Genomic DNA, 26,295 nt, shown 5'->3' with positions numbered 1-26,295 from the left:
GGACTTGGAGGATTGAGGAAGTTGCCCAAGCCCTGTTTCAGGGTCAAACTGGGATTTCAGTCTTCCAAATCCCATTTCTGTAAGATAGTCAAATTACCCCGGGACCTCACACTGAGAACACAGCAAAGGAATGCACCGGGCAGCCCTCGGGATTTCTCAGTACTAAAGACTCCTGTGATCAGCCTGTATGAAAGTGTACAAGGCCCTAATGGATGCAGCTGTCATTTCCCCAGAGATAGTTTTGTGCTTTCCAAACTGATTTCATTGAAACTCCAATTTGAGAATATTTGGAACTTTTGGTATATCATAGAGTAGAAAAATCCCCAGAGAGAGGGTATAACAGATGACCAGGCCTCTTATATATTTTCCAGATTTCATAAAATGCTTTCGAATATAAGTAGCTTTTATGATAATAACATAACTATTATTTATTTATGTAACTTTCTAAATAGAATCTGATTTTCTCTACTGGGTAATTGTGTTCTTTCTAGTTTAATATCCAAGCTGGGTAAAAATCATTCACCTTACTTATTTGTGAAATTTTCCCCAATTTATTAGTGATGCTTATTTTTTATGCTCCCATTTATCAGCCATCTCGTCTGCCAACTCCTCCTTTATACATATGTATTGGATTGTCTTCTTGTAGTGCCAGTGTCATGGAACTCTGCCAACATTTCCGTATGACCTAAGGCCCCTAACACAGGGTTCTACCCAACTGCTGAGGAGCAAAAACTATCCACTCAGTCAAAGGGTCAAAGAAATGTCCAGTTTTGCTAATTACACAGCCCATTTACTTTAGTAAGGGTTTCCAATATCATTTGGTCAGGATCTTTAAATCCTAAAATGTTTGAACCAAATTGATAGGTTTGAATGGGCTCTTAAGGTGGTATGTGTGTGTATGTGCGTGTGTGTGTGCTGTGTTTCTCTGCATCAGATAACACTAACATAACTCAAAAAGAAATAGTGAAAAGGTTTCATTTGAGTCACTGTGGCCAACCTTCCTCTGCCTTTATCTTTATTCTAAACCAACTTTTATATGGTGGTAGCCAGATAAAATGCAGTAAGATTTTTTTTTTCTTAATGTTCCTTCAAATGTCAGAATAGGTTTGGGAAATGAAAATTGTTGGTGTGAAATGATAACGAAGCTGATAATCTTGAAATATTTATGTTAAAAGGCTTTTTGAAATTGAGTACTTAGGTTCTGTAATGTGCTTTTACTGACAGTCTATAACCCTTGGATAGCCTTTATTCACCACAATTAGAAAATTTGATGCTTATATTTATTGTGCATTAATTCAGTTCAAATGAAAGTAGGAAAGAGTTTCCTTTGAATAAAATGCAAGCTGAATTTAAACTCAACCAAAGGAACCACAGCACAAGTGTGGTTACTGCCAAAGAGTTGCCAGCCATCATCCTGGTCTTTGTATCTGGGCAAATTGTGGGAAAGGTGAGCTTTCATCTTTACCAGTAACAAAAGCAGAACTAACTAGAACTTCAGTCTGTATATATGGAAACGGGAGTGAATAAGCTGTGATATGTCTGTTCTTTCCACTGTCTAGATTTCTGTCCCCTCCTTACCCCACTGGCAAATGTACATTACTTTGCCTTTTAAAATGAAACTGGTCAACCAATCACCCAATCACCCATATTTCTTAAACCCCCAGTATCTACAGAAGAAGTTTTCATTTTTTGTGTGGCTAGCATTGTACTCACCGTGATGTTTAGAGGTTTCTGCAACACTGTAAAAAAGGAAGGCCATTCAACTTTAAAGGGAGAAATCTTGAGTTTAAATTTGGAATCCATAGTATACACAGGCACATTACTGTCTGAGTCCCAGTTGCTTTTTCTGTGTAGTGGGAAAAATATAGCCTTTCTCCCAGACTTATCATTAGGATGGCAAGAGATATTTTATGTAAAGGTGCTTAGCTCTCTGCCTGGCATATAGATGGTGACCAAGAGCCCCAAGAGTCAACTTTAAGAGGAAAGAAATACATTTTTAGAAAGCTGTATCTCAAAGCCAGGGCGGTGATTACAGATCCAGGTGTAAATGAAGCATTTTGTTAGGCTCATTGACCTGCTTTTGAACTTTTCAGTATTGCTCCCAGAGTAGATGTTAACTTTATCCATAGAGGATAAATAGTTGAAATATTTACTGTATATTTCCAAGGTGTCTGTATGGTATGCACACTCAGTTGCTATGTTTTATACACCTCTTTGCAACCTCATGTACTGTAGCCTACCAAGCTCCGCTGTCCATGGCATTTCCCAGGCAAGAATACTGGAGTCAGTGCCATTTCTTCTTCCAGGAGATCTTCCTGACCCAGGGATCGAACCAGGGTCGCATGCATTGGCAGGCAGGTTCTTTACCACTGAGTCACGTGGGAAGATCGTCTATACAGTATATATAAATCAAAATTTGTTCTCTTCTCAGGTTTACATGTTCTGTGGTGTGTCCCTTCTGTGATTTTCCCCAGTACCTCCACTGAATTTCAGTTGTTCTCCCTGTCCCTTTTCCATCCCTTTGAAGCCTGCACATCATCTGGTAAGTGTGTGTTTACTACAACGTCTCCTCCTAGGTTGATTTTGAGTCACCCTTCTCTGCCCTCAGTTTCCTTCTTTGACTGCTCCTGAAATATACTCCTTTGAGGGCTTAGGAGGAACTGACAGTGTAGTGAGGCACTCGAAAAGAATAACAAAATAGAAAGTGAGAAAAGGGAAGTGATCAGAAGAGGGGAAGGTGGCCCATTCCCTAGCTATAAAGCTAACGTTTATATTTACAGCTGCCTGCTAAAGAAATAAGTGGGGTTGCTTTTGGCTTGCTGTTTTCTCTCTTAGTTTGCTTGTGAATTGTATTCCACATAACGGGTTTTCTGCATGGTATAGTGGAGTCAGAAAGGCCAGAGTTCATTTCTTGACTACTTGTCAGCTTTCTGACTTTAGGTGAGGGACCTGCTTTGTATCTCCATTTCTTCTTTGTAAAATAGGAGATAATAACACTTTATATAGCTGTTAAGAGGATTGAGCGAGATGTAATGATCTACAGTACCATATCAATAAATGTTTGTTCATTTTTCTCTTCCAAAAATCTATCTTCTTCTCATCTCTCATTCTATACTTTAATAACCAACTAGACTGAATATATGAGTATGGAAAATGTTGGCTCTTCAACTGTAAACTATATCTATATAATTCTTCTTTCAAGTAATATTTTGGAGGCATCTAAGTTCCTATCTTTGATGATCTGATTTTAAATCAATGCATGAGTCCAAATAATACAGGCAAACCAAAAATTTTTTAAAGTGGAGATAATTTCCAATGCTAGGCAACAAAGTAGGAACTGAAACATGGTGTTTGGAGGAAGGAATAAAAAAAATGAAAGAATGCCCTTGGAAAAGTATACTTAGGGCAAAGTATACTTAGACATAGGGAACTTTTGATTTACTTTTGTTACCACTCTTAAATGTGCTTGCATCAGTTGTTCAGTCTTTTCCTATTTAGATAATTCTACCACTATGGGTACTGAGACACATGTCAATCACAGAGAGATAAGGCACTCTTCTGTCAATATACATGTTCACAACTGCTTCCAAATATTTTATACCTGTCCTCTCCTGTTTTGCAGCGTAAAACAGGAAATACAATACAATGTAAGGCCTCTAATCTCTCTAAAATGTCATTTTATAGGAAACACTAACAGAGAACTCTTGCTGTTTGTGTACCCATGGCTTAATAAGTGGGGAAGAAGGTCACATGACAGCAGTTCAACACTACTTCTTCATGACAAATGACAAATGAAGAGGCCAGTGGATCCTTTAGGTCCAGTACTGCCCTTAGTTGCTTCCTTAAATCAAAATTCTTCATCTCGCTAAGCCTTAACTTTCCCAAGTGAATCATATGATTTTTGCATATCAGTGTCCAAGACATCTGAGCAGTAACTTGTTACACAAGTTTTTCATGTTTCTTTAGTACTCTGTGTTTAATAATCTCACTGCTTTTTACATTTATTATATTGTACCCTTTGTATTTTAAAAAATGAAATGATATTAAGTTGCTTCATCAATATAATATGATTAGAAGCATATGGTTTACATTTTGGGTTATGCAATGTAATTAATATTTTGTAACATTATCAGTTATGGTGTTCAGCAAATGAGATGAAAGACACATAGAGATGTGGTTTATATTCATTAGTTTATCTACTTATCTATGCAAGGATGACATGTTGTGTCTCAGGAGGTTATAAGGAAACTGCAGAATGTGAATCAGAATGCCTTACCAGGGTCTTCTTGTTCATTAGTGAATTCTGTGACTTCAGTAAAGATAGATTGCTTGTAAAATGTGTGTGTGTGTGCATTTAGGTTGCTTGAAACACGGAAAGCACACTCTAGACTTCTGTATTTATTTTAGGATCTATTCAAACTAGTCAAGATTGGAAACATATACTTGTCAAGATTAGAAATAGCTAAAGAGTATATGACCTTGGAAGTGTAAGTGTCATAAGTTTGAACATCACCTACTCCAATTAGAGAGAAGTCACTTGTTTGCGTCAAAGCTGCTGATTACTGCAGTCCGCGACACTTCTAGGAAATACCTCAACAGAAATAACAGCTGTAATCCAGCATCCTTAGTATTGATCTTAGTGATAGTATGTTTCTTAACAAGTTTTTTTTTTTTTGCCAGGGAATAGACATTTCAAGATGTGGATATAAACCAGATTCTGCAGTTAAGATAAAGAACAAGAAAAACAATTCTGGGAACTTAAATGGCTTGCTACTGAAAAATTAATTTTATTCATTTCATGATTCTAAGATTTTTTAACTGAATTTTTAAATCAATATCAAGATCTCAATGTTAACATCATTTTAAATGTCCAATTATAGTATCATCATTTTATTAATATCATATTAGTATCATCATATTATTAGTATCATCATTTTTCATTGTGACGTTCCCATCACTAAGTAAAGTGATCTGGTAGGACTGAATTTCAAACTATACCCCTTGCTTTATCCAGGTAATGTTATGCAGACAGGAGAGCTCTGAGATAATATTTTGGACCAAACTGAGTGGAGAAGGATGCTCTTTTCTCCATCCTTTGTGTTTGTTTCATAGACGAGGAGATACTGAGGAACTGTGGGAGATACTGAGGAATAAGCTTTGGAAACTGCAGATTCTCTCCATCCCCCATCTCTAATCTATGCTCCACACTTCAGCCAGAACCTTTTAACACCAAGTCTGGTGAAGTTGCTATCTTGCTTTGACAGCAGTTCTTTAGCAGTTTCCATCCCCTACAGGTCATAATCCCATTACATTCAAATCTACACTATTTATTTAACATGACGTATCAGTTTCCTAGGGTTTCCCTCATAGCTCAGACGGTAAAGAATCTGCCTGCAATGCCGGAGACCTGGGTTCGATCCCTGGGTCAGAAAGATCCCCTAGAGGAGGGCATGGCAACCCACTCCAGCATTCTTGCCTGGAAATCCCATGGACAGAGTAGTCTGGCAGGCTACAGCCCATGGGGTCACAGAGAGTTGGACACAACTGAGCAACTAACACTTTTACTTTTCACCAGTTTCCTAGGGCTTCCATAATCCAATACACATCCTGGGCAATTTAAAACCATAGATATTTATTATCTCATGTTTCTGGAGGTTAGTCAAAAATCAAGATATTAACAGGGCCACGATGTCTCAGAAAACTTTATGGGAAGATTCTTAAGATTCTTCTGGATTCTAGTGGCTCCAGGTGTTCGCTGGCTTGTGGCAGCATACTTCCAATGTCTGCTTCCACCTTCATGTGGCTATCTTCTCTCTGTGAGTTTCTAGGTACATGTGTATGTGTCCAAATTCCATTTTCTTTAAAGGACACCTGTCATGTTAGATCAAGGGGTCACTCTAATCAAGGATGACCTCACTTGAACTAATGACGTCTGCAACAACCCTATTGCCAAATAAGGTCACATTCTGAGGTCCTGAAGGTTAGGACCTCACCACATCTTTTTGGAGGGATACGATTCAACCCATTACACGATCTCCAAGTCCTTCACAGTCTGGCCTTAAGCCACTTGCCAGCCCCATTATCTCTCTTTCACCTTGTTAGATGTAACTGCTCTCTGTGGGGAATTACCCCTCCCTCCCAGACCATACCAAATCCTCTCAGGCTTTCACTCTATCATATACTCTTCTTCTTGGTGGAATGCCCCTGGATTTCCCCTGGTTTGCCTGGCCAATTCCTATTTCACTCACTATTACTCAAGTCCACTTTAGGATTTTACCTCCTTAGTAAAATTTTTCCTTATTCAGACATACTAGCAATTTGCCCTCTATGCTTTCTCTGCTCGTGACTCTTGGGTTGATACAGAACATATTATATTGAATTATCAGTTTGTTGGTCTGTCTTCCCACTGAACTGGTAACTCTCAGAAGGTAATGCCCTTGACATTCCATCTTTGGACACCTGGTAGAGAGCCAGGCCCACAGCAGACATTCAAGACATGTTTGTTAAGCAAATAAGATATTTCCTTAACATATCTTGGAATACAACAAGAATGATGAGAGGAGTTGTATAAGTATTATTTTATGCCTGTAGGGCACGCAGGTCCCACTCAGTCCTCTCTGAGTCTGTTTGATGGAGGGATTCTGCCAAATCTCTCTCCCCAGGGCAAGACAGTGAGTCACAGGAAAGGTCTTAAAGCATGCAAAGGTTTCCTTAGCTTGTGGTGGCCAGAGGTATACTGGCTTAAAGATTAACACCAGACTTCTAGTTTCCAAATTGGTACCTTCTCAAGGTGATACTGAGTGGATTGTATTCACTTGCTGATTTTCAGCAGAGCAGATGACCATTTCAGGCTGAAATAAAGAAGTTGCCTCTGCATGAACCATATGACATACTTACTGTGTTAGAGCTAAAAAAAAAAAAAATACACATTTTTCCCTAAGTATTTATCATTTTATAAAGAAAATTTCTTTTCTATTTCAGAGGAGAAGTGTTAGTTTTCTAAAGTATCATCTCCATAAAGATGAGTCAAGCTTTAATATTTAGAGAATTATAGAGCCAGGTTTGTGGCGGAGACAGGACCAATATAATTTGTTTCAATAGTAAAGGAGCTATTTCATTCTAGTGAATCCTGTGCAGGGAAGTTCCTAGGCTCAGGATTAAATGTCCTAGAATCAGGAGCTGAGTTGGTAGAAGAGAAAATACAGTTTCCCATGTGCATAAAATCAGGATAAGAACTTCATAGGAAAGCTGTTAGGATAGAAAGTTATGTTAAAATATGTTCAACCTTAAGAAAGAATGTTATATAAATCAATAATAGATCATTATCATCATTAGTAAGGTATGTTGACATATCTCATTGATTTCTCCATAAAAGAGAAAGAATTTTGTGAAAGTGGTTTATAGTCTGTAGGTTTCAAAATTTTTGCAAGATATTTTCTCTGATAATCTGAGTTAAACATTTATTTTGCCTGGCATAATCTCTTTTGGTTTTGAAGGAGTATTATTTCTGAGTTTGATCCTGACATTTGTCAATCCAAAGAAATAGCCTAAACTGTGCATACCTATAGAGTTGACTTACCCATCCATTCATCAAATACTTCCTGACGGCTTTCTGTACCAGACACTACGCTAGTGCTAGCAACAGAGCTGGCTTCTGTCTTCTACATAACCAAAACAAACAAACAAAGAAAGGAGGTTAAAAAAAAAAAATTCAAGTACCTATGTGCATTTAGCTGGAGAAGGCCCTCTATGGAGGTGACATGGAGGCTGATATTTTAAGAATGATAAGGAGCTGGTCAGATGAAAGTGAACAGAAGATCACTTCAAACAAGACAGCGCTTGACCAGAAGCCCAAGATGGTAAAAAACTGAACAATATCCAAGCACGAAGAGAAGATCAGTGTGAGTGGATTAGGGAAAGAAAGGAGACTGGCATGCACAGGCCAAGGCCAGAGACATCCAGGCCTTTCTGTTCATGAGAAAAAGACTACAGAGCTTGTTTTCAAAGTGCAATTACAAATCCACAGTTATATGTTATCACCAAAACTAAGTGAAAGCAGAACTGAATTCTGTAGAAATTTCCCTTGGTTGGTGGCTGAGGATAAACAGCATATTCAAATATCATACAGCATGTGACAATGAGAGAACTTCAGGTTAGACTAGTCATTACACATGTATCAGCTTTGGAAATCAGTGGCTAGACATGGTATCAAGAAGTTGGGTCACACTGTGACCACAATCTAGAATGAAAGTAAGACTTGAAAGCCTAGGGATCTACTGCTTTTCTGCTTTTATAATTGAAGGAGAGAGGATGAAACTAGCATTAGCTGAGGTCTTTTTTTGTATAAGGAATTTTATACATATTGTCTCATTTAATCCCAACAATAATCTCATGAGGAAACATTATTTTCCCCTTTTCCCCATAAGGAAATTCAAAGTTGGAGAAGTCAAATGTTGCGTTCCAGTTTATATAGCTTGACTGAACTCAAAGCTATGTCAGTCTTCTAAAGTCCACAAGCTCTCATCACATCACATGCCTCCATGGATGGGTGACAGATGGAAAAGTGGACCCCCAAGCCAGGCTTGCTCAGCAGAGGTCTAGTAACCAGAGGCTGTGACTGCTTTCGAGGTTGCTTATGGTGGTTGGAATCCCATGCCCTTAAAAAAATCAAACAAAGAATTCTCTCTCTTTCCAAAGAGATATCAGGTTTAAATTAACCAGTTAGTTTCCTTAGGCTGCGGGGCATCAGTGTTAACTCGGTTATTTGCTTCACTACACTACTTGATTGACAAAGGAAAACAGACTTTTCTTTCATTTCTCACAAGTGTAACTGCAAAAGTTATGGAAAGTTTTCTTATTCAAGAAGAGGATGGAATTGAATTGTGGGTAATATACTTGTAAAATCCTGTAAATGATCACTTGATTTCTCGCTTCTGAGAAATGACAATACAGATGCTTTAAAATTAGAATGCAGGAAGGTTTCTGAGGACCTGTGCCTTGCTGTGGCTTCACGCTTCACGTGGAAACCTCACTCTATGTGTTGGGTCAGGGAAGGCAATGTGTACCTATTTATAATATACTTGTTCTCCTAAGAACTTCTACCATTATTCTTGAATTAAAAGGTAAAAATGGAATTCCATCTAAATGAAACACATATATACATACATATACACACATGTATACATACTCTATAAATACATATATATACATATGCATATATATGATGTATGTGTATATATATGATATTATGAAATTTGATTTTGCTATAGTAGACATTAAAAACATTCACCATAATCATGTTCTACTCCATTTCTTTTGTAATTAAACTGATATGCAATTAAAGTATTTTATCTTATAATTATAGTCAGAGTTGAAGAGATGACCACATTAGGGGTTTTGGTTGTCTAAGTAAGAGGCTAGACAGTTACTAACATTTACAATTTTACAGTTTTAACATAGCTTCAAATGTTAAGGAATGAAAAATACTCTGATCACTCTTGAATCTGCTATAAATTTTTCTGGCAAGTGTAAGTTGAAAGGAAAAAAGTAATTTTGTACTTCCTGTTTAAGAATAGATTTCTGAAGAAAGGAAGCTCTTATATATCTCTCCAGGAATATTTTTTTAATTACTTTTTTTTTCAGTAGTTAGAGGAAATCATGGTCTATTGATTAGCATAGTGTACCTTCCTCCTGTGCTTCTGGGGAAAAAAGTACAAATTAAGCAGAGGATTTTTTTGGCTTTAGAAGTATTTTTAAGCCTACATTTTTAAACTAAATGAAAGACTTTTTAAAATTCTACAATGCTTCATAATTTTCAGAAGTTTAACATACATAAATTTTGTATAATTCTATGATAATCCTTTTTATTCTTCTATCCCTACATTGCCACTTGCTCTTTCCTTCTCAACACTGGCAACCACGAGTTTATTCTCTGTGAGTCTCCTTTTTTTGTTTTTGTTTTTTTTAAATTGTCCATTGTACTTTTTAGATTCCACATATAAGTGATATCATACAGTATTTGTCTTCCTCTGTCTGATGTATTTCACTTAGCATAATGCCTTCCAAGTCCATCCATGTTGCTAAACATGGCAAAATTTCATTCTTTACTATAGCTGAGTAGTAGTCCATCAGGTTTACTTACTACATCTTCTTTATTCATTCATCTGTTGATGGACACTTGTGTTGCATACATATCTTGGCAATTGTAAATAATGTTTCTACAAACATTGGAGTGCATATATATCTTTTTGAATCAGCGTTTTTACTTTTTTCAGATATATACCCAGGAATAGAGTTGCTGGGTCATATAGTGGTTCTGCTTTTAGATTTTGAGAAATTTCCATACTGTTTTCCATAGTAGCTGTACCAGTTTACATTCCCACAAGCAGGGTAAGAGGTTCCCCTTTTCTCCACATCCTCTCCATCATTTGTTATTTATGTTCTTTATGTTGATAGCAATTCTGACAGGTGTGAGGTGATATCTCATTTTTGTTTTGAACCTCATTCCCTTGATGATTAGTGATATTGAGCATTTTTCATGTGCCTGTTGTCAATCTGCATTTCCTCTTTGGAAATATGTTTATTCAGCTCTTTCATCCAATTTTTAATTGGGTTCTTTGGATTTTTTTACTGTTGAGTTGTAAGAGTTGTTTATATATGTTGGATATTAATCCTTTATCAGTCATATTCTTTTCAAATATCTTATCCCATTCAGTGGATATTTGTTTTCTTGATGATTTCCTTTGCTGTGCAAAAACTTTTAAGTTTAATTAGGTCCTATTTATTTCTGCTTTTGTTTCCTTTACTCTAGGAGATAGACTCCCAAAATAGTGCTGTGATTTATGTCAAAGAAGGCTTTGCCTATGTTTCTTCTAGGAGTTTTGCAGTATTTGGTCTTACACTTAGATCTTTAATCCATTTTGAGTTTATTTATGTAGATAGTGTTAGGAAATGTTCTAAATTCATTCTTTTACATGTATCTGTCCAGTTTTCCCATTACCATTTATTGAAGAGACTATCTTTTTTCACTTTATAATCTTGCCTTCTTTGTCATCAGTTAATTGACCATAAGTGTGTGGATTTATTTCTGGGCTGTCTGTTCTGTTTCATTGATCTGTGTGTCTGTTTTTGTGCTGGTACCATCCTATTTGGCTTACTGTAGCTTTTCAGTATTGTCTGAAGTCAGAGTATGATTCCTCCAGCTCCATTCTTCTTTATCAAGATTATTTTGGCTACTCAGTCTTTTGTGTTTTCATACAAATTTTTAAATTGTTTGTTCTAGTTCAGTGAAAAACACGATGGATATTTTGATAGGAATTGTATTGAATAGCTGGATTGCTTTTGATAATGTGGTCATTTTAACAATATTAATTCCTCCAATCCATCTATATATCGTTGGATATATCTTTCCGTGTGTTCATGTCATCTCCAATTTCTTTCATCAGTGTTTTATAGTTTTCTGAGTATGGGTCTTTTCCTTCCTTAGGTAGATTTACCCCCAGGTATTTTATCCTTTTTGATGCAATGGTAAATGGAGTTGTTTCCTTAAGTTCTCTTCCCAATAGTTTATTGTTGGTGTATACAAATGCAACAGACTTTTGTATATTAATTTTGTATCTTGCAACTTTGCTAAATTCATTGATGAGCTCTAGTAGTATTCTGGTGGCATCTTTAAGATTTTCTATGTAATGTATCAAGTTATCTGCAAACAGGGACAGTTTCACTTTTTCTTTTACAATTTGGATTCCTTTTCTTTTCTTTTTTTCTTTTATTGCTGTGGTTAACACTTACAAACTATGTTGACTGAAAGTGACTGTGTTGAATAAAAGTGGTGAGAGTGGACATACTTATCTTGTACCTGATCTTAGAGAAAAACAGGGAATTTTAATAGTACATGTACTATGTTCAGATAAAAATTAATTTAAAAATATTTTTGTGCAAAGTTAATCCAGTTTATTCAGTCAGTATTGTATATTATGAACAGAATTTCCATTTAGCCTAATAAGATATGATTCAAGACATACTGGATTATATTCTTAGTTTAGAAATGGCTTTGAAGATTTTCAATAAAACATTTGTTAATTGTTTTAGACTATAAATAATGAAAAAGTAAACTATTTTCACAGGATACTGTATTTCTGTGCTTGTGAGAAGAATCTAGAACTATGGAGAGAACACAATTATTTAAATGTGAGAATGGATTTCTATTGAAAGACTTTATATTTGTTCTTGCCTTCTTCCTACTGTGTAACACAGTAGCCATGTTTTATATCAGTTTTAAAAAGTATATATTTGGAGTGGCAGGATAGGGATCAGCTTTACATAATTAGCTACATGCTCCATGTAATTAAGAATTTAGCAAGTAAGATAGGGACACAAATGTTTTCAAGGGCAGAAAGAAGAAAAGAGTTGGAAATAATAAAAATATGAATAGTTGGAAAAACTAGACTCTGCTTAAATATAGCATATAATCCATATACAGCTACCAAAAAGATGCAAACCCATTAACACAAAGACATTTGATAAAAGAATAGACTAGATGCCAACTAATGTTTGTGATGATGGAGGGTGAATGGAGGATTGGAGAAAGTCATTCTCAGAACCTGAAGAAAAGGATGCTGCAATGAAGTGAGTCCACGTGCACCAAAGAGCCCCTCAGAGCATCAGCAGTTGAAGCCTGCAAGGAAGCTCCCCTACTCTCCCAGAGTTCATTCAGGACATGGGAGGATTATTAATGGAGAATAATCCTGATAATCTCAGGGAACAAAATTCCAGAACCTGTCATTTAAGGGTCTTCTGATAATATGGCTTGATTTTTTTATCATGCTCTTAACAATGTATCAACAGCCAAAAATCACTAGACATTTGAAGAAAACCTCACAGGTGAAAGCCAGAGGTCAAAGCAAACAGAAGAAAGAAACAAAAACAACAAAAAGAACAGAAAGAAATTATAAAATGGTAATCAATCACCTCAGAAAGATAAGAGAATGTATTCCATTTATTTATTTAGTTCTTAGTGTTTAGTATATGCCAGTCACTTGTCTACTAACTTTACAATGGTGTCTCATTTAATCCTCATAGCAATTCCTTTGAGGTAGGAACTACTGTCCATTTCAAAGAAAGGTTAAGTATAGTATACTTGGATTAAGTATAGCCAAGGACATCTTAGAAAATTGCAGAACCAGGATTTGAACCGAAGTAGTCTGTTTGAAGTCCACCCTCTTACCCATTACATTTTACGTCCTTCCCAAGAATTAAGAATAGAATATTCTCAAAGCTTTGCTTTTGTTTAGTTAGTTTTTAAAATAGATTACTAAAATATGCCCTTGAAATAAAGCTAGGACCTCAAAAATAACCTGTACCCATCTACACTGAACTTCCATTTTATCTCCCTGACTCTCTCCACTCAAGTAAATCATTAAGTTTTATGTTCCTCACTCCTTTATTTTATTTTTTAAAACTATATATGTATATTTTCTAAAGAGCTTCATGCTATTTAAAATTCTTTTGTGAACTATTCTTCACTTGTATTTCTAAGATTCATCCATATTGTTGCATGTTAATTGATTTCATTAATTGTTACTGCTGTATTTTAAAAAAAAGAGCAAATGTTATGAAAGAAAATAGTCAGAAGTTTTACAAAATACAACATTATAGTTAAAAGAAAATATTTATTATAATAATTAGCAGAAAAGTAATTGAACTTCCTAGAGAGTAAAAAAAAAAAAAAAAGAAGAAGAAGGAAACAGAGAAATATATCAGAATGAGAATATCAATCAGGATGTCTAACATTGTCCTATTAAGATTTCCAGAAAGAGAGAACAGAGAAAGAGATGAAGCATCTATTAATGAAACAGACCTTAAGGTTGTGTTTTTCCAGTTTGAAGAGCCATTGAGTGAGCAGTACAGGGATGAAACAGTAACGTATATTAAGACACATAATATGACATTTTAGGACGTACCAAAGATAAAAGGAATAATATGTATATATTCTTTCTCTCTGTGGTGGGGGCGAGGCAGTTAGGAGAAGTCCATCTACAATAAACCAGGAATCAAAATAGCGTCAGACTTCTCAACAACAACTTTGGAAGCTAGATGACAATGGAGGGGCCTTCTAAATTCTGAGGAAGAATGAAGCTAGAATACCAAGTCAAAATTGCATTCAAATGTGAAGGATCTACAAGGTCCTAAAACATTTCCATTAGGGAGCTGTATTTCTATAAATGAAAGAGTAGACAAAAAAGATGATGTGAGACTGAGGTCAAAGAGAATCCAAACCAAGAGGTGGTTGAGAATTTCTATTTCAGCCTCAGGATTGCATCCTTAGAGAAAAATCAAACCCCACTGAAAGAAGGAAAAAATAAATTTGAAATGTTTGGTCATTTACAATTATAAATATGGTGAGTAAACGTCAATGCTCAAAATAAATCAGTTGATTAATTTGTTGTGGACATTAATTTGGAATATATCACCCATTATGAACTCCAAAAGTAAGCAACAAAGGGAACACAAAGCATTATACCTAATTTTACTTATTCATGAACAATATTTGCAAATTAATAATAACTATTGATTTAACTAAATAATTAAAAGGAAGTTGGGGAGTGAAAGAAGTACAAAATCCTCAAGGACAAAACAGGAATCAATAGATAATGTCTAATACATAAATCAATAAACTATGGGCCTATCTTATAGAAAAAATTAATTTAACTAATGAGAAAAGTGGTTTTAATACTAGAGGGATCATACAAAGAATTGAAATAAGTCTGGGGAAAATAAAAGGATGTGACAGGGAGCTTCTGTTTTTTTTTTCATTTTTTAGGGTAAGCATTTTCATTTTCACAAAATATGAAATGACATTTTGAAGTGTAAAAAGGAAACTTTATAGAAATGTGAAAATTATGACTGTAATTTGGGTGTGATATTAAGGCAAGCAAAAACTAATGAGATGAAATGTCAAAGGTTAAGAGAATAATAAATAACTTTTAGAAACATAAAGTGGGTTGCTATAGCTCCAGATCAAGGAGGAATTAGAATACATTTATAATAGTAACTTTGGAGATCAATTGATAGATGGATACTTATCAAAAGCCATCATAAGGGAACTTCAGAACCTAGGAAATTTCATAACATGAAGACAAATCTAATCTGTGCTCCTACCTTGATTTTAATAATTGTGAAATTAGAGAAAATGACTTTAATGATAGCATTGAGGGGCTTTTGACTCTTCTTAGAGACACTACAAAGTAGCTTGGCTTGGGGAAGGACTTTGAAAAGGTAGCAGGTTTGTCCATGTGATGTTAAGTCTTAATTGACGAAGAGGGTTTTGGACTAGTTACATGCTTCCTGGTTTCACATTTTATACACACTGAAAGATTGAAACACTTTCCAACCAGTAGCTCAGCAATACTCTCTCCCACCCTCAAACAAATCACTCCTATTTTATGTCAGGTCCTTAGGTATAACTATGTTACAGAGTAACATTTATGAGGTAAGATTTTGGATTGAATCCTGACTCCACCACTTCCTAGCTGTGCAAACTGGACATGTTACCTAACCTCACCTGGAAGTTGAGAATGATAATGTTAGTACCAGCTTATAGAGATTTTTTGAGACTTACATGGGAAATATTAATGAAGCACAGAGCAAAATGCCAACCATATAATAAGTATTCAAAAATGATAGCTATCATTATTATTGTTGAGAATGACTTCATGAATATTAAACCTTTAATCATAAAGGTATGAAATTTTGTTTTATCATTACTTATTGTGCCAACCACTTAGAAAGTATATATTTATAATTTGTTGAATAACCTAAGTAATTTCCAAATAAGAGCTTCCCAGGTGGCTCAGTGATAATCTGTCTGCCAAGCAGGAGACGTGGGTTCAATCCCTGGGTTGGGAAATTCCCCTGGAGAAGGAAATGGCAATCCACCCCAGTATTCTTGCCTGGAAAATGCCATGGACAGAGGAGCCTGGCGAGCTACAGTCCATGGGGTTGCAAAAGAGTAGGACACAATTTAGCGACTAAACAACAACAACAAATTTGCATATATTTTAAACTTAATCAGATCCCCTAATTGTTTTAGTCACTGATAACCTGGTCCTCCTCATTTTTGTTTACTGAGTCTCCTCTTATATTGTTTCAAACATCTTGCCTTGCATAGATGTGACCTAAGATGTTTTTTGTCTCTTTCAAAACAGTTTTTTCCTGTATGATTCTTTAGATTCACCATGCATCTCAGACTGTTAATCTTCTTTGTTTATCTCATGTCTCTATTTCTCCTACAGCTAAGATAGTGAGATAATGCACTACATTATCTCTTTAGAAATTTAAAGTAAGAAATAGTGTCACAGGGCCAAGTTCTCTCCCAAGAGGCTTCCCAAGATACCTAAGGTGCAACCAGCAGCTCCCCTCTATCAGAAACATAATGTTTTGAGCACTCCAAGAGTGGACCCTTTGGGAAAACCACCTTTAGGGATAACCTTGTGGGATTAACCACCATGACTTTTTTAATATTTATAGTGAGAAACAGCAACTGTAGAGTTTCAGGGACTTGTCCTTATGAACAATGCATTCTCTTTCTGCTGACGGGAATTAATCTGAGTCTGAATTTGATTTGAATTTGATTATTACATCTTAGCAATCTGCCAGTAAATAGTTTTTGGACTGCTGAAACAACTCTTTTATGTCTCACTTTACTTTCTCATCAAATACACTGCAATAGCTGTCACCAATTTGCAATTTCTTTAAAATTTTGACTTACCAACTATGACGCAGAGGTTGTAACTGACATACATGCCACAAAGGCCCAGCCTTTTTTCACCTTGCCTGGATTAAGACCATTAAGGTAATGTGTGAAAACAAAGCACCAAGACTTTGCCCTTTTGCAATTTCCCTGTTTCAGAATATTTCTTAAGCAACATGTGGTTTAGTGGTTCAGTCATGATAGGGAATTTTTGTGCTCTGTACTGACTTTCTACCTCATTCCTGCTCTATATACCTTTGACTTTAGAACTTGCTGTATCATTCTGGGTGAGTCATTAAACATTTCCATGGATCCAGAATTCCACAAAATAGAAGATAATTGATCACAACATTCGTTACTGTCACCTGAGGTTTTTTGAGGGCTAAGATGTTTAATATAGATTGTAACAGAACCTCAAATGTCATGTATGTCTTTTAGTCTCCAGAAAACATTTTTTCTTGAGTAGTAGAGAAGGTTGGAAAATTGCTTTTCCCGTCAATTTCCAGTATTATTTACATTTTAAATATTTCTTAGAGTCTTAATGATGGCAAAATGCCTAGAGATCGTAAAAGTAAAATTTTCTTCAGGTTTAATCCCTGGTTCGGAAAGACCCCCTGGAGAAGGAAATGGCAATGCATTCTAGTGTTCTTGTACTGGAAAATCCCATGGACATAGGAGACTGGCAGGCTACAGTCCATGGGATTGCAAAGAGTTGGGCACAACACATGAACAAGCTGCTAGCGTGTAACACTTTTAAAACTGCGTATAGTCCAGCTATGGTTACCATGAATGTGACTGTTCTCTGTTCTTTAGTTATCACTGTAGAAACATAATCTATAGAAAACATTATCCCAAGCAAAACTATTTGAAAGCTTCTGGCTCTTTAAGATCCATGAATATTTCTTGATATAAAACATCTCTTACATAAATAAGTCTTTATTGGCATTTCCTTTTATTCTCACCAAAACCCTAACATGTAGTAAGCACATTATCATTCCCATGTTATTGACCAAACTTCGCCATTGAGTTAAATTTCTATTCACAGATGAAAAAAATGGGGGCACGGAGGTTGCAAGTGTTTCAATAAGAAATAAATTTTTTCGTGACTTTCAATTTCAGAAGTTTTTTTGTTTGTTTGTTTTAACTTAGATCACTGCTTTAACTTAAGTCCCAACAGAAAGTTTAAAAAGAAGCATACTTCTAGGGAATTACCCAACTTCAGAGTACTCAGGTTTTTCAGCGTCATACTCTGCGTCACTATTTGGAAAATACCAGCCTGATAATTCTTGAAAAATATAATCCTGCTCTTAATATCCAGTAGAAGACACATACTAACTATAATCTTGACAAATGTATTCCTTCAATTCTGTTACAGAACGTAAACTACATTTTAGCTAGTCAGGTGGCTTGATATATTATCAGACAGCACAGAACAGACAATTTAATATTTGGTAAATGAATCAGTGAAATTTGAACACTAGAACTGGGTTTTGGAGAGGAGAGGCTTAGAGGTGTGAGGAAAGACTGAGAAATAGAGTCAGTTGATTTTTTACCTAGAAAAGCTGCTCATTAAGAATATGGTACCACTGTTTTTCAACCCAGGGGTTTTATAAACAAAATCTGGGTTGATTCCCTTAACAAGCTGGTTTTAATAGAAGTGGAGTTTCAGACACTTTACAAGTCTCCCTTTGGTAAATCCCTAATTAATAAGAAAGCTTGAACTTCTTGCTTTTACTTTTCTGGGTATGTTGGTTTTGACATTATAATAAAAATGCTAAATCCTTTAGTTTGATGGGGAAATTCTTTCTAAGTCATATTAGCTCTACTCCAGGATTATTAAATAAGGACTTGGGATGCTTCATTTGAAGGTACCATTGATCCACTGGATCACCACTCTATTAGCAATTATCAACATATGGCAATGCAGTTTGTAGCAGAAAGACATCTGGTTAATTGACGGTTCTGTTTTATTGATTTCCTTATTAATCAGGAATTTACAACATAAGGAGCTTCCCTGGTGGCTCAGACTGTAAAATCGTCTGCTTACAATGCTGGAGACCCAGGTTCGATCCCTGGGTGGGGAAGATCCCCTAGAGAAGGAAATGGCAACCCACTCCAGTACTCTTGCCTAGAAAATTCCATGGCTGGAGGAAACTCGTAGGCTATAGTCCATGGAGTCAAAAAGAGTCAGATACAACTGAGCTACTTCACTTTCACTTTCACTTTACAGCCTAGTAATGTGTTCACAAAGTAACAATATGCATGATCATTTACTTCTGGATTCATATTCCTATTTATATGAATTTCATCCATACTGTTTTTTAAAATGTGCATATATGCTTTAAATAAGATTAGTATTGTTTAAAATCTAGTTTATTACATCTTCCAATAAGGTTTACATAGGTATGCAAAGTTGACTACCCTGAGTATTCTCTTCATTTTTTACATACTATAAAGTTCACATCTCAAGTTTTGCTTCATTTATTAGCTCAGATGTTTTCTTCTCTCTACCTGTCTCTCTATCTCATGAACTGTGTTACAGATTTTTATTTTTTTATAAACTGAGAAAATGTGTGTTATTTTGAAATCTTCATGGCCCTTACAACTGCAAGCATGCTGAAGTGTGAGGTTTAGGGATCTACCTCATAGAATATAGCAAGAACAGAATGTTAAAAAGTTACCAAAGAATTACTGTTAAAAAAAAAAAAAAACAAACACTTTACCCATGTAGATGTGAAGTCATATCCTGACCAAAAAGAGGAAGTGGCAGGTTACTAGACTCAAACTTCTCTGCGGCTGTACATCATAGACAGCACACTGCTGACAGTCTTCAGTCATTTCTGTAACAACAGAAAGTGCACTCCTTCGGAGTAGTGTGAATTCAAAATGCTGAAGAGAAAACCATCCAATGTTTCAGAGAAGGAAAAACATCAAAAGCCTAAGGTATGGTGATTTCATACATAGTCAAATAAAACCAAACTGTTTAATAGAACGCACACAGAGACACGTGGTTTTTATCTGCCTGTAAGAAATCAATTCAACCATATGATTGAAAGCTTCATGGCAAATATGGGAAAAACTGAGTCGAACATTAGCTGTTAAATGATACCTGACAATTATTGTCTATGTAACTTTATCTTATAGGGCATATTTGATTATTTACAACTGTAACTGAACTCTGAGCTCAAACTGTCAACTCCATGGAAATCATTTTGGTGATCTCTGTTTGAAAGACTAATATTATGAAATCTTTGTGTATATTCTTAATAACTATAAAAGTGGCAAAGTCTATTTAATAATCTACCAAGTGCATTTTATTTCTTGCAGTCTCAGCTCTTCATAATGCATTAGAGAAGGTTACAAAATGGAGATGTTTTGATTGAATACTTGATCTTTTTCATTTCTTCAGACTAAAATATGATAGCTTATTATAGAGGCTATTTTTACTACTTTCTCTCTTGAACTAACTGCACTACTTGAGAGAGGACTGGGTTGTGTTTGGGAAGCATCAAAACTCCATATATGTATAGATTTGTTGAACTGATTCTATTTGAAATGTTATTCTATTCTTTGTCTTGAAAATAATTGCTAACTACTACTTAAAAATAGGGTATGAGATAACAAAGTTTGGATTCCATTGTATGACTCTAAATTAGTTTCATTAGTATCATAAAGGAAAATATCTCTGAAATACTGGTGTCAGTGAATTTTTCCACAACCTATACATTTTTTTAGTTTCTTAGGTAAACATTTTAAATAGGCTTGTAAATAAACAATAACTGAGGTCAAATGTCTTTTTAGAGGGTTGATTTATTATCTATTATTGGAATTTATTTACTTGATACCTTCCAGAGAGAAAGGAATTGGTAATTGATTGTGAACTTTTGAATTGTCATGGCATTGAACAATAGTCAATATTTTATATTTTGTAACTCTTTGTAAGTTACCACAAAACCTCTCTGAAGGAAACTAAAAATAAATGATTTCTGATATTTGGAAACTGAAAATAAATGATTTTCAATATTAATTTTTTCTGACAAAAAGATTTGATAAGGGTTAGGCAAGCATTTCTACTTAAATATAGCTTGGATAACATATCATGATTTCTGTCTTTTCCCCTAGTAGAATAAAAATGCAAGGTAACATTTCCCAAAGAGTACAACAAGCATTGCTTACCTTTCTATTTAAGATTAATTTTATACAAAATTTGCTTGATTAAATGTAACCAATATTGAGTTGACAAAAGTAGCTTTTAGGGAAATCACAAAAATTAATTCAAAGCAGTGGTTTTCATCCAAATATTTAAAGTTTAAAGTTAGAGAACCTTGTAAGAACCCTATTATGTAGTGAGCTGCTATCATATTTATGCCATGGAACAACTTTCAAAATGATATTTTAGTCTATGATTATTTTTTGCCTAAATTGCAGGAGCTATTGTAATACAAGTAGAATTTTGTTCATATTACTGAGTTTCTTACTCATTAAAGTAAAAATAAATTCGATAAAATATACATCTGAGAACAAGATATATCACAGAAAATAGTCACATTGGAAACATTTTTTATTGTGAATGGATTCCTGTTTTATTTAGATGAATGGTTGCATTTTATATGAATTTAAAGAGATATGTGAATGCATATGAAAAAGTATTGTTCATACATTCCAGCTAAATCCTTTCCTTTTAATACGGAGTTAATATTTTTTTTCCAATTATTATAATTCTATCTTAGAAACAACTTTGCTTTAATTCATATTTATTTTACTGGGTAATTTTCTTTATGCATTTTATGGAAAAAGAGCCAAATCCAGAAGAGATGGTGGAGATTCCTACAAATAAATGACTAGTAGAATGAGGATTTCAAATCCTTCATCGACTAGAAGGGAACATTGGGCCTGTGTCTAGAAAGATAGAATAGAACCATCAAGAAACCAGTCTGAAATATAGGGAATTACTGTCTACAAGGATTAACTGCATTCAGACAATCATGCACATCTCCTGACCCAGAAATGTACACTCTTTGTACTGTAGTTTTTAGCGTGCATACTCAGTCTTGTCTGACTCTTTGTGACCCTGTGGACTGTAGCCTGCCCGGCTCCTCTGCCCCTGGGATTTTTCAGGCAAGAATAGTGGAGTGGGTTGCATTTTCCTCCTCCAGAGGATCTTCCCAACCCAGGGATCAAAGCTGTCTCCCCTACACTGGCAGGCTGATTCTTTACCACTGAGCTATCTGGGAAGCCCCCTTGTGCTGTATTCTTTTAAAATTTCTGAGAGAGATTTCCTTGTTTTTCAATTATAAGTGCTAAAGTAGGTAAGAAACAACCACATTAAAAATGAGGAAACTATTATTTAGTCATGCAGTTCATGTTAACTCCTGTGGATTCTAGTCCAGGTGACCTAATGTGCTGCTGTGCTTACTTGCTCAGTTGTGTTCAACTCTTTGTTATCCCGTGGACTGTAGCCCACCAGGCTCTTCTGTCCATGGGGATTCTCCAGGCAAGAATACTGGAGTGGGTTGCCATTTCCTTCTCCAGGGGATCCTTCTGACCCAGGGATGGAACCCGCATCTCCTGCATTGGCAGGAGGATTATTTACCCACTGGGCCATAGGGGAAACCCCTATACCCAATTCAAATCATGAATGCATATTACACCAAACACTACTCCTTAAATATGAATTATGAAACTGTTCATCTGAAATGGAAATAATGGAGAAGGACTTTGCTATTAGTATTTTAAAATATATTTTAAAATATGTCCTATGGTTAAGATGGTTCAAAACATTCATGGATATATAATGCCGCAATAGGTTTTATGAGCATATATACAAAATAATTTATTATTTTCTTATGAGACTTATCAATGTCCATATATCAAAAAAAATCAAAACACATTAAAGTACAGTTTTACCATCTATAATTGATTAGTATGTCTTCTTTTTCACCCTTTATTTCTCTATTTCTCCAGTTTTGGTATGGACTCCTTTCTTCAAATAGTTCATAAATAGGACCAATTGCATTCACATGTACTATAACAGATTCATAGTGTAGGTTAAGAAGGAGAGACCAGAAATATTCCATAAATGAAACTGTTATAATTCATGTCTCACAACTCTGTGTGTGTGTGTGTGTGTGTGTGTGTGTGTGTGTGTGCGCGTGCGTGCGCACGCTCTGTTACTCAGTCTTGTCTGACTCTTTGTGACCCCATGGACGATAGCCTGCAAGGCTTCTCTGTCCATGGAATTTTCCAGGCAAGAATATTGGAGTGGATTACCATTTCCTACTTCAAGGGTACTCTTTATGGGGTATAGGTAAATTCCAAATTAAGAAAGATATTTGATAAATTTCTTTTTGATAAATGATTAAGTATTCTACATTTAGATTAGTCAGTCCAAAATAGCCTTGCTTAACATATTAGAAAGGTACTGTACTTTCCTTTTTGAATTTTGTTTTTACCTTCTCATCACTAGTATCCACTACTTAGTGTGATATAAAAAAATTTAAGCACCTCTAGGACTCAGAGTTCAAAATATATGATCTCATTAGTGAAGTGAAGTGAGTCACTCAGTCTTGTCTGACTCTTTGTGATTCCATGGATTATACAGTCCATGGAATTCTCCAGGCCACAATCCTGGAGTGGGTAGCCTTTCCTTTCTCCAGGGGATCTTCCCAACCCAGGAATCAAACCCAAGTCTCCCAAATTGCAGGCAGATTCTTTATCAGCTGAGCCACCAGGGAAGCTCAAGAGCACTGGACTGTGTAGCCTATCCCTTTTCCAGTGGATCTTCTTGACCCAGGAATCAAACCGGGGTCTCCTGCAATGCAGGCAGATTCTTTACCAACTGAGCTATCAGGGAAGTCCATGATTTCATTACACTCTATAAATGCTTAAATTATAAAACGAGATTTTCCTTAACTCTTTTTTCCAACTGAATTGTGCTAGTTTGCTATATTTATTATGGGGTTATTCCATACCAGTGACTGTGTTTAGAACTTTTTGTACATTAATTTATTTAATATTTGTAACATTTCTGTGGCAGAATATCTCTTTTTAGCCTTAAAGATGAGAAGGTATAGAGAAGGTTAATAAGCTTAAATAAAGATACACAGAAAAAAGTAAAACTGTGTAGTGTAAAATACATATGTCAGTTTCTGGTACTCCTTCATTATTATGCCACCATTACAAGCTTAGAGACTGTAGATATTATTAATATTTCTGTCTTAGTTACCAGCTGAATTTTAAGGAAAGTCAGGACAATGTATCTTTAAGAGACTCTGTAAGTTGGAAAGGAATTTAGAGGTTCTCCATTCCTGTCTCTAATTAAATGCAAGAATTCCACCTGTCAAATACCTCCAGATGCCCACCCAAGCTTTAAAACTTAAAATTGTAAAACAACAATAAGAACAACTTTGCTAGAATTCAAGTGTTCAGACTGTCAAAAATATCATGATCTAGTATTGAGATAAGTATAAGCATGTATTTCCCTCCTAAAGCTAGTATAATACCTTTAATGAAGTAGGCTCTTAATAAATATTTGTAAAAGGAATGAATTTTCTTGATTTCCTATATGCAACCTGGTTCAAATATGAATACTGACCAGTACTATACATTTTCATTATTCTTGTTTGCAAGTCTGTTAGTGTATACATAAGAAAGTTTGTATGTCTGTGTGTAAATACATATAATTCATTTCTAAGTTTAATTTAAGTTTTAAGAAAAACTCCAGTATGTTGTGCAAGAATCCCTAGAGCGTCCCATTGTTAAATAACAAGTAGACCACTATTCCGGGTCAGGAAATACGGTAGTAACTTTGAATATAGAAAAGGAGTAGACCCCACAAAGGAAGCTCTGCCACTGTTATTAGAACAAGTTGACCTCTGTTTGGCTGGGATTAATGATCTGTGTTAATAAATTTTAACTGAGGTTTTTCTTTTAGTAAAGGAGATTCAAATACCACTGTTATTTTAAGGGAAAACATTGAAATAATGGCAGTTCTAGAAATAGCGCTTTTATTTTTTTTTTTACCATTTTTTAAAATCTAAAGTGCATACTAAATGAGACACCATTAGTGTCACAGATGCTAATTTTCACTAGCAATGACTGAAGTGGCATTCTTTCCCATTTGCATTTGATCCTAGCAATGATGAGAGGTGATGAGTTGATTATGAGTTGTTTTCACCGCACTGCCCGCTGTGCAAATTTATGCTCCTAGACAAGGATGACACATAGTTGTGGCATTAAAGAGCTTTCTTCATTGCTTTTCCTATCAAGACAGTTAAGATATATTTTTAACTCTTATCTAACCAAGTATAAGAAAAAAGGTGAAGTGTTTATACGAACTGGTGCCTACTTTAGACCAAGTACTTGCATAAGGGGCTTATGGAATTCCTTCCCCTTACCTCCAATTTATAGAAAAGAAAATAGCCCTGTAGATATTAAAAGTTTTGCCCAAGATAGCATAGCTGGCAAAAAAAAAAAAATTTGATTTGAGATTATACAAGACATCTTTTTGTCTTTTACATCTGGGAGTTTCCTATCTGCTCCTTTTTGTGGCTTTCCAATTGGCCCTGGTGGTAAAGAACCTACCTCCCAATGCAGAAGACATTAAGAGACATGAGTTTGATCCCTGGATGGGGAAGATACCCTGGAGGAGGAAATGGCAACCTGTTCCAGTATTCTTGCCTAGGGAATCCCATGGACAGAGGAGCCTGGTGGCTATAGTCCATAGGGTTGGTCTATAGGGTTGCAAAGAGTCGGATATTACTGAAGTGACTTAGCATGCTCGCACTTCTTTTTGCAACAACATCTGAGGCATAATTTTCAGATTTTAACTTATGTATTTTCAGTTAAACATTTTGGATTTTGAAAGAACACGATTCCAAGTCAGGTATGCATTATACAATGCAGGCAATACTTTAAATCCACTTTTTCCATTAAAAAATGGTGGGTATAAATAAATGTTTATTTTTACTTTTTGGTTATTACTTCTCTGTGCAACTGAAAAATCTCTCAAAAGTTCTCTTCACTTATGTATTTAGTTGGTATTTATGCCATATTTGTTTTCCAATTAATATTTAAAGTAAATTATACTGCAAACCTAAAAACAAATAGCATAAATCAGAAGAAGATGGAGGATAGACCATGGTAAAAAGTATCACTGGACCACCAAGATTGGGTTGAAGGTGATTCTAAGTACTTGCTACTTATTGTGGTCCTACAGACTAGCAACATTGGCATTCTAGAAGTTTGTTAGAAAAACACTGTCTGGCCTACCCCAGGCTTATTAAATCAGAATATACATTGTAATAAGATAACCAGAAGTTCTGTAAGGACTTTAAAGTTTGGAAATGATGTCTACATTGATGGCTCTTAGCCTAGGTTGCCCATTTGAATCACTGAAGAGTTTTAAGAAATACCGATTATTGGGTTCCATCTTCAAATATTCTGATTTGCCTAATGCAGAATGTGCCATCAAGAATGTTTAAGGTCTTCCAATCTGGAGATATTTTTTCTACTAATCTCTTCAAAAGACTTGGAATTTAATTCAT

General features: G+C 35.3%; 1 protein-coding gene across 3 annotated transcripts in view; it reads left to right on the top strand.

Annotated features, from left to right (window-relative positions):
* SAMSN1 (SAM domain, SH3 domain and nuclear localization signals 1) overlaps positions 1–26,295 on the top strand; it is a 93,199-nt gene that overhangs the window by 16,247 nt on the left and 50,657 nt on the right. For 2 of the 3 annotated variants that reach the window (XM_081552907.1, XM_081552911.1), the window contains exon 1: positions 19,583–19,693. The exons of the other annotated variant lie outside the window; for it this stretch is intronic. In XM_081552907.1, the coding sequence (XP_081409033.1) occupies positions 19,637–19,693 (57 nt within the window). In that variant the 5' untranslated portion in view covers positions 19,583–19,636. Of the gene's footprint in view, positions 1–19,582; positions 19,694–26,295 lie in introns of those variants that run through there. 3 annotated transcript variants of the gene reach the window in all.

This window comes from Giraffa tippelskirchi, chromosome 2, assembly GCF_054371585.1.
Source record: "Giraffa tippelskirchi isolate mGirTip1 chromosome 2, T2T-mGirTip1v1.2.pri, whole genome shotgun sequence".
Classification (NCBI taxonomy): domain Eukaryota; kingdom Metazoa; phylum Chordata; class Mammalia; order Artiodactyla; family Giraffidae; genus Giraffa; species Giraffa tippelskirchi.
This window is presented reverse-complemented; position numbering and strand designations above follow the sequence as displayed.